Consider the following 9,486-nt stretch of genomic DNA (forward strand, 5'->3'; position numbering starts at 1 on the left):
AGAAAATGCAGTTCCTTCTCCTTTGCACTGTCCTGTGCCCCGTGTCTCCTCTGTGATCATGGCCTAAGCATTTTATCTTCCTTCCCGTTCTCCCCTTCCTGTAGATCCAGCTTTCCAAAATCGGTCCACCTTTTATTATCAAGAGCCAACCCGTCTCCAAACCTGAGCCTCGAGCATCCCCCAGCTCATCTGTCGGTGGGAGGAACACAGGAGCCAGGACCCTTGCCGATATCAAGGCCCGAGCCCAGCAAGCGAGGGCCCAGCGAGAGGCAGCAGCTGCAGCTGCTGTAGCAGCAGCAGCGAGTATTGTCTCTGGAGCCATGGGGAGCCCCGGAGAGGGTGGAAAGGTGAGAACCCTGGCTCATATCAAAGAACAGACAAAGGCGAAGCTCTTTGCAAAGCATCAAGCCCGAGCCCACCTCTTCCAGAACACTAAAGAGACCCGGCTGCCTCCGCTTGGCTCAAAGGAAGGCCCTCCTAGCTTAGAAGTTCCTTCTACCCCTGAAACAAAAATTGAAGGTTCAACCGGTGTCATTATTGTCAATCCAAACTGCAGATCTCCTAGCAACAAGTCTGCCCACCTCCGGGAGGCCACCACTATATTACAGCAGTCTCTTAACCCAACTAAACTTCCAGAAACTGCCACTGACTTATCTGTGCGTAGTTCTGACGAAAACATACCTGTGTCACATTTATCTGAGAAAATTGTTTCATCTACCTCTTCTGAAAATAACAGTGTGCCCATGCTTTTTAATAAAAATTCTGTCCCTGCGTCTGTCTGCAGCACTGCTATGTCGGGAGCAATTAAAGAACATCCCTTTGTGAGTTCTGTTGATAAATCCTCTGTTCTAATGTCTGTTGACAGTGCGACCACTACAATTTCTGCTTGTAATATAAGCATGTTAAAAACCATCCAGGGACCTGACACCCCATGCATAGCCATTATACCAAAATGTATTGAGAGCACTCCCGTTCCTGCCACCACCGAAGGCGCCAGCATATCGAGTTCCATGGATGACAAGCAGTTACTTTTATCAAGCAGCAGTGCTGGTAACTTAGTCTCCAGTCAGTACACCTCTGTGCCAACTCCTTCCATTGGAAATAACTTGCCAAACCATCTCTCCACTAGTTCTGTCTTGATTCCCCCAGCGGGAATGAACAGATTTCCTCCTGAGAAGATAGCCATGCCTGGGAGTGAAGAACAGGCCATTGTGTCCATGGGAACCACTGTGAGAGCCGCCCTCAGCTGCAGGGAGTCCGTAGCCGTGACGGACACGCTGGTTGCACGCCCACCTGTCGCAGTGTTTACCGGAAGCATGCTGACCATAAACTCTTACGATGATAGTCCTCCCAAGTTAAGTGCTGAAAGCTTGGACAAAACGCCAGGGCCTCGCAATAGGGCAGACAATTCTGGGAAACCTCAACACCCTCCAGGGGGCTTTGCACCCGCAGCCATAAACAGATCGATTCCATGTAAAGTCATCGTTGACCACAGCACTACGCTGACCTCCACTTTGTCTCTGACTGTCTCCATTGAAAGTACAGAAGCCAGCGTGGACATCCAGAGCAGGTCGGGGAGGACAGAAGCAGCCACACAGCCCGTGGCATGTCCTCAGGTGTCTGTTATTAGCAGGCCTGAGCCGGTTGCAAGCGAAAGCATAGATCACGGTTCTAGTTTCCTTGCTGCTGCTTCAGCAAAACAAGACTGTAAAATGATGCAGGCCCCCTGCACCAGTCTCCGAGAAGTACCCCTTGTTGTGCCAGATAAATTAAATGAGGTGGCTGCTCCTAGTAATAGCTTTGCCGAGCAGTCACGTGGCCCGACCACTTTCAAAAGTGAAGCAGACACAACCTGTAGCAATCAGTACAACCCAGGCAACCGGATTTGCTGGAATGATGAGGGCATGAGGAGCACGGGACAGGCCCTGGTTAGTCACTCGGGTCCGAGTAAACAGAAAGAATATCTAGAGCAGAGCTGCCCAAAGGCTATCAAAACGGAACACACTGGCTACTCGCACATGTCAGAACTTCACCCTAGGAGTCTCATAACTAGTGTCACTCTCCCTGTGAAATCGGAACCTCATGAAATGGACAAGGGCTTTAGAATGGATACTGAAGACTTCCCTGGCCCTGAGCTGCCTCCCCCGGCTGCAGAGGCCATCCCGAGTGTGCCACAGACACAGAACACGAAGGCTCCCACCTCTGGTCCCTTGGAAGAGGCGATTTCCTTGGCGACAGACACCCTGAAAAGAGTTCCTAATGCAGGGAGCTCAAGCTGCCGTCTGTCATCTGTAGAGGCAAATAATCCACTGGTGACACAGTTACTACAGGGCAACCTGCCTTTGGAAAAAGTGTTGCCGCAGCCCAGACTGGGAGCCAAGCTTGAAATTAACAGGCTTCCTCTGCCTCTTCAAACTACCTCAGTGGGTAAAACAGCACCAGAGAGGAACATTGTTGAACTGCCGTCCGGCTCTCCGAACCCCGACGGGAAGGGCTACTTGGCAGGGACCCTTGCACCACTCCAAATGAGAAAGCGAGAAAACCACCCCAAAAAGAGAGTGGCCAGGACTGTGGGGGAACACACCCAAGTGAAATGTGAACCAGGGAAATTGTTGGTGGAGCCAGATCTTAAAGGGGTGCCTTGTGTCATCAACGCCGGCCTGAATCAGCTAGGACACAGCCAGCCGTTTAAGCAAGAGTGGCTGAACAAGCATGCGGTGCAGAACAGAATTGTTCACAGCCCTGAGGTCAAGCAGCAAAAGCGGCTGCTCCCCTCATGTAGCTTCCAGCAGAGCCTCTTTCATGGCGACAAGAATGGCAGCTTCCACCCTGATGCTGGTACCTCCCACAGACAACCGTTTTACCAAATGCCCATGGCTGCCAGGGGCCCCATTCCTACCGCAGCTCTGCTGCAGGCCTCTGCCAAGGCCCCAGTGGGCTGTAATGCATTCGCCTTCAACAGGCATCTTGAACAAAAGGGACTGGCAGAGGTGGGCCTTTCTTCAGCGCCTCACCAGCTAAGGTTAGCCAACATGTTATCCCCCAGTATGCCCATTAAAGAAGGTGAGGACGTGGGAGGGGCTGGGCATGGGATGCCAAACAAAGCACTAGTGCATCCCCCACCACCCCCACCCCCACCCCCTCCACCCTTGGCTTTGCCCCCGCCTCCGCCCCCACCACCTCCACTACCTCCACCTCTTCCTAATGCAGAAGTCCCAGCCGATCAAAAACAACCTCCTGTCACCATGGAAACCACTAAGAGACTTAGTTGGCCACAGTCCACGGGCATATGTAGCAATATAAAATCAGAACCTCTTTCTTTTGAGGAAGGTTTAGGCAGCAGCTGTGAACTGGGCATGAAACAAGTTTCCTATGACCAGAATGAAATGAAGGAACAGTTAAAAGCATTTGCGCTAAAAAATGCAGATTTCTCTTCCTATTTGCTTTCTGAGCCACAAAAGCCTTTTACCCAATTAGCTGCTCAGAAAATGCAGGTGCAGCAACAACAGCAGCTCTGTGGAAATTATCCAACAATACACTTTGGTAGCACGAGTTTCAAAAGGGCAGCCTCTGCCATTGAAAAGTCCATTGGGATTTTGGGAAGTGGCTCCAACCCTGCCACAGGCCTGCCTGGTCAGAACGCTCAGATGCCCACTCAGAACTTTGCCGACAGCAGCAACACGGATGAATTGGAACTGAAATGCTCTTGCCGGCTGAAAGCCATGATTGTGTGCAAAGGCTGTGGGGCCTTCTGCCATGACGACTGCATAGGTCCTTCCAAACTCTGTGTAGCTTGCCTGGTTGTGCGATAAGAGCTATATGAAAGATGCAGTATCCCTTTTCAACATGGGAAAGCCAAACGGCCTCAGCAACAACAAATTGAATTACTCAGTGGTTTATAGCGTGCTAATTTATTTTACTTTGGAACAGGTTATCTTCTCTCTATGGAATTACTGTTTTCTTGCATTTCTCGGAAAGGGGCGATCATGTCCCATCTGAGTGGCTCAGCAGCATGTCTTTTGCATATTTAGTTGCCATTCCCAGCTTTGGAAAATTTCTGTCCATGTGTATACAGGTCACTACCCCATTGTTTTTTGTTTTTGTTTTTTATTTAGGTGTAGCTAGCAAAAGGACATTTTAAATTAATACTAACCAGAAATGCAGATATAGAAAGAAAATGGTAAAAGTGATTTAAGGTGGGTATGCATTCTTCTCTAGATTAACCGTTATATATACCAAGGATTTTCACAGTTGACTCTTCTGGAGCTGCCTTTGCCACAGTGATTAAATCATATTTGGAAAGGGGAATCTGATTTAAATGTATGATTCCTTGTATTTACTCATATCACAAAAGATACATTAAAGGAGGTGTGTCATCAATGAATTCCACTGTCCTTATTCTCTTTCCTCCCTGTTTACTCTTTTCACAGACTGGCAGAAAAATGTGTCTGCCTTGGACATTGTACACACATTGTAGTGAAATGTATCCTAGGCCTGAAATTGCAATGTGGACCTCATGCCTAGTAGTCTGGTTCGAGCCCTTTGACACCTGATACTATAAGATCAGTTGGCCAGCAGAGAGCCAGAGGCTCAGGATTTCAGAGCTTCATGTGTGGCTTCTAAGAGCCAGTATTGAAAAACAGCGACAACAACAAAGTGCCCTGAAATTAAAAGAAAACAAGTAAAATGCTGTGTATGCAAACACATAAAAATGGGTGGATAATGTAAATATTGTTCCATTCTATTCATTCTGATAGTAGATATAAAAATTGGGGGGAGGGGGGCAGGGGAATAATGGTAGCCCTTTGTTGATGATACCAGTGCATTCTGGCTTCCAGCTTTGCAGAGGTTGATCACCTCTTTTTAAAAGTGTCATTGATGATCAAAGGGACTACAGAAGTCTGACGTGTTGAAACTTTTCCGGACAATTTTTTTTTCCCCCTCATGATTTTACTCTGATATAGCACTCAATTTAAAAACTGTTCTAGATATTGCATGTTTTGTTTTCTTTCCCCTTAGATGAATTCAGTGCATTCTTCATATTTGAGAGAGTGGAACTGCTTTTGAAAAAGGGATACTGCATCTTACAAATATTGTCAGTGTTTCTCCAGTAAAGTCTGAGTGTTGACAATTTGAGCTACATTCTGTATACTTTGGCCACCTTCATGCCAGAGAGAACAGTTTTAGTTCAGGAGGCTCTGTTCCCTAAAGCAAGTTCAAAAGCACATACATATTGTGGGAAAATGGAAGACAACCAAACCACGCCCATTTAACTTAAGATTACAGAGCACAAAATGTGGAGTGCCATTAACCCATTGATTGATTGAGGCTATCGAATTAAAAGAAAAACATGGAGGGAAAATGTCATCTGTTCAGCGTAAGAATGACAGATATTTTTACATGGGATCATCCTAATCAATATAAACTTTTGACATTCCCTTAAAATATGTCTTAAAAGTTAACTGGAATGAACAGAAATTACATTCCTGGGGAAAAAAATACTTGTGATTTTTTTTTAATAGTAATCAATCATGGTGTATGTTGTTTTTTTTTTCCCCTCAATATTTATTATTGTGATGTTGCCAAATGTTGTTAGGTGACAGAGACATCATTATTATTGCTGATAGTGGAAGAAGATACTTTATCTTAAAAATGAAAGGAAAGCAAAGGAGGGCCTGGCTTTGTGGCTGTGTTGGTGCTTCAGTATTATCACTTCTGTTTTTCACATTAAAATTAACAAAATTAACTAATGACTGAGAAAATTAGCAATGCACTTAACCAGCCCTTTCCAAGAAATGCAGCGTAAGTTCCAGTAGATCCTTAGTTCACTCTACGCCAGATTTCGTTTGGGTGGCATCCTCACCGCTGGTGTCTCAATGGTCTGCTTGGCTCTGATGTCATCTTGGTTCAGAAGATCATGCTCTAGTCTCACAGAGGGGCACCCCTAAAATACAGACACTTGCATGTCAACTCCTTCCAAATTCAGTTGCCTCTCTACCAGTGTCAGATACTGTCTACACCAGCAGATTCAAAACTACCACATCAGTAACTGACACGGTGTTTAAAGACGCTCCAGTCTACAAAACCTTTGCACTCTGTATACAATGGAGGCTAAAGTGATAATGAGCCCATTATCCTTTCCATCATTGTGGAATACTGCCTGAGGTTGCTTACTGGGAATAAAGAAAAGTGCCCTTCTGTATGTTTTGATTTTTCACGCAGTAAGTTGGAAGAATCAATTGTTGGTCGTGCATGGGATTCTATCACCCAGGTCCAAAGCGCATCATTTTTCTATGCCCTGGCTCTTTTTTTGCCCAGTTTAAATTCCTAGTGTTTACCTATGCTTTTTATTACTGAAAAATTAGTATCTTTGGGCTAAAAAATAATGGACAGAAAGAAAAATTCACAAGTAAAAACTGGGTCAGATATTTTACAAGTGTCCATTATATATATATATATATATATATATATATATATATATATATATATATATATACACACACACACACACACACACACACACACAAAAGCCAGTATCTTTGGATTAGGTGAGTAGGTTCTTAGTTTCCTGATTTCCACAGGTGTCTGCCTATGTGCAAATGGAGTATGTTATTTACTACATGGTTATTGTGGTGTAATGTGCAAATTTTAGTGTGTGCATTATCCTGATTATTGGACACTATGCTATCCCCTATCAGGAATAGAGCTTGCACATGTGACATGTACTTTTTTTTTTTAATCACAAAGGATGTACTTACATAAGTAGCACTTTTTGGAGCAGGGGGAGGAAGAAAACCGCTATTCCCTAATCCCCCTCCTATATAATATGCATATGCCTGAGTGTATAAAGACGTTTAGTTAGTTAATGGGCATGTTAATAAGAACATTCTGATGCAAATTCATTTCCAAAATGAAAATAATGTCCTTCCCCCAAGTGAGAATAGCAGAAATGTTGGTGAACTGAGCACCGTAGTTATATTTCCCTGCTAAAGTCTATTTTGAAAAAGCAAACTTGAAAACAAACCTATGAGGATGAGCCTGGTTGCTATAAAGACTTGGTAGTGGTATGTGTTTCTGAGATGAGCTATAAAAGGTTTGGTTAACTTCTAGACCTTGGATAGTCTTACTCATTCAACATAAACATACGAAAACAAGCTGGTGGCGTGTGGTATGCATAATGCAGTCAAGAGTCACAATACGAGATGCTGAAGCCGTTTCCTTTACACAATCACACAATTTCAAAAGAGGAAGTTACTATGGCCTTGGTTTCCCAGTTCCTCCTTGGTCTGGTGAAGTCCTGGGTTACAGAAGCTGAAACCAAGGATAGGGTTGCATCGTCTCTCTGGTGTCACAGCCGAGCACCATGCGAGCTGCCTGGTGGGAATGAGGCTGCTGAACATGCGGAGCCCAGAGTCACTGTCCATTTGTGTTTCCAGAGAACAATGTGAAGAGTCCTAGCAAAGGAACTCAGCAGACTGTCAGGGGCCTATGTAGCCAAAATGTCACTGAATATAAAAATCTTGTCTTCAGTCTTCATGCTTTGTCACTGTAAAGCAAACAAAAGCATTTTTACTATAATTTAAAGGAGCTGCTTTTTTATAGCACATACTATTTCGCTTTGTACTATATTTGATAGTTGCAGAATAATTTAGACAGTAGAAAAACCTTGTTGTATTTGTACTGTTCATGAATGTTTCAGAGAAAGTGCTTTACTTTGTTGCCATAATTTTCTTGTACTGCTGTATTTTCCCCCTGCTTTATGGAAACCTAATCTGATTCCTATTTTCAGTACAGTTTCTTTTTTTTAAAATGTGTGTTTGTGTGTGTATGTTTTTATTTTTTATTTTTTTTTATTTTTTATTTTTGGTTATTGTTTGTTTTTTTGGATTTTTTTTGGTCAGTATTCTGAATGTTTACATCTGTTTGACATTAGCCATTTAATGCCTTTTTTTTAAAGGCAGTATTATACTCTCACAGTCTAACAGGAAAATGTGAAATCAACCCAAACATAACATGCATGACAAACACAGATTGGGGCTAAGACCCTCAACATACAGACATTTTGTATCAGCATACAGAAAAGTAAAACCCTCCTTCAGTCCTTTACCAAAGAATATATTATTCCCACAGGAAAAAACTCAGAAAAGGTGTGTAAAATCCTCAGAAGGGGGAGCAGTTGACTCAGTAAGACTGCTACAATTTAAAACTGTTATGCTTGCTTTGATACCTGACTAAATGTGACTGAGTGCAACAAGCATTTAAACGATTTTTAGGCAGTGTTTTGTTTAGAATTCAGGGATCATGCATTCTTTAATGGTGCTGTTTGTTTTTTATTTCTTCTTTTCTATAAAGAAAAAAGTGTTGCCTACAAAAGTGACTGCTCACAATACCATAAGTTAAATGAAATGTTTGTCTTTTCATGTTTCTCTGTTTTTCTCTTTCTCAAACTAATAATTTGGGTTTAAATATTAAACTATTCTGGAGAAAATAAAGAAATTAAACATTAAATAATTGTCATTTTTATTTTTTTGTGAAATGTGTTATACATGCATTAAATGTACTAATAAATACATTGAAAATTTTACTTAAGAAAAAAATGTATAGGGAAGGCAAACCATATGCTGCTGTTAAATTATCTACCCTTCTTGGTATAGTGAATTGTCAACATAGGATTATAACTATTTTTAAAATACTAAAAACCAAAACTGAAACCTCTGAAATTAACCATATCTACTATGTTTATCATTTAGAAATATATTTGTACCTTTTTGTTTTCATAAAGATCTTGTTAATTATTTATACTAAAAGACATTCAGATCAAGCAAATTGTTACTACCATATTTAATTTTAACTTTCAAAATGATTTACAAAAAAATATTTTAATTGTGTGTTTTTTTAATCTTAGATTACATATTATAGCTACAGCTATTCGAATAAAGTGCTGGGAACCATTAGAACAAAATTGCCTCAGTTATATTTACATTAGTTTAAAAATACGCATATCGTTACAGTAAAATGAATCGGAAAGCATTAAACAATTGGCTGTTAAATCTGAGTTCAACTGTTTTCATCTACATGGAAAATGTTGTCTTCAGCCACCAGATGGCGAAAGAGGATGTTTACTTTTGCAAGAAAAAAAGAACAAAACAAGCTTTTTCCTTCTCCTTTTTAGTTTAGAAACTAAATTAAATGATTATAATAAAGTCCAACTCATTGAAGTAAGTAAATGGAAGATAGGTACTTCTAAGGTTGATAAGTTATTTTCACTACAATAATGACATTCCTTTTTTGTCCTATATTTTCTATTAAAATATTTACAAAATACTTTTTACATTTTATTTAACATTCAGTATTTATTTTACTGTTTGCATTGCTCCACAGGCGTCATCTATTCCAAAGTTTATTAGAAAAATTTGAACAGTCCAGCATTCTTTAAAATGACGTTTATGGAAACTAATCTGAATGTTACATATGTTTTAATTCATT

The 9,486-nt window shown here is 41.6% G+C and overlaps 1 protein-coding gene across 2 annotated transcripts in view; it reads left to right on the plus strand.

The window, feature by feature from the left end:
• ASXL3 (ASXL transcriptional regulator 3) overlaps positions 1-9,024 on the plus strand; it is a 173,432-nt gene extending 164,408 nt beyond the window's left edge. For both annotated transcript variants that reach the window (XM_074340180.2, XM_074340179.2), the window contains one exon: positions 105-9,024. In XM_074340180.2, coding sequence (XP_074196281.2) covers positions 105-3,812 — 3,708 coding nt within the window. In that variant the 3' untranslated portion in view covers positions 3,813-9,024. The remainder of the gene's footprint in view (positions 1-104) is intronic.
• The last annotated feature ends 462 nt before the right edge of the window (positions 9,025-9,486 follow it).

This window comes from Rhinolophus sinicus, chromosome 4 (assembly GCF_057876585.1).
Source record: "Rhinolophus sinicus isolate RSI-liver-muscle chromosome 4, RSI-T2T, whole genome shotgun sequence".
Taxonomy (NCBI): Eukaryota; Metazoa; Chordata; class Mammalia; order Chiroptera; family Rhinolophidae; genus Rhinolophus; species Rhinolophus sinicus.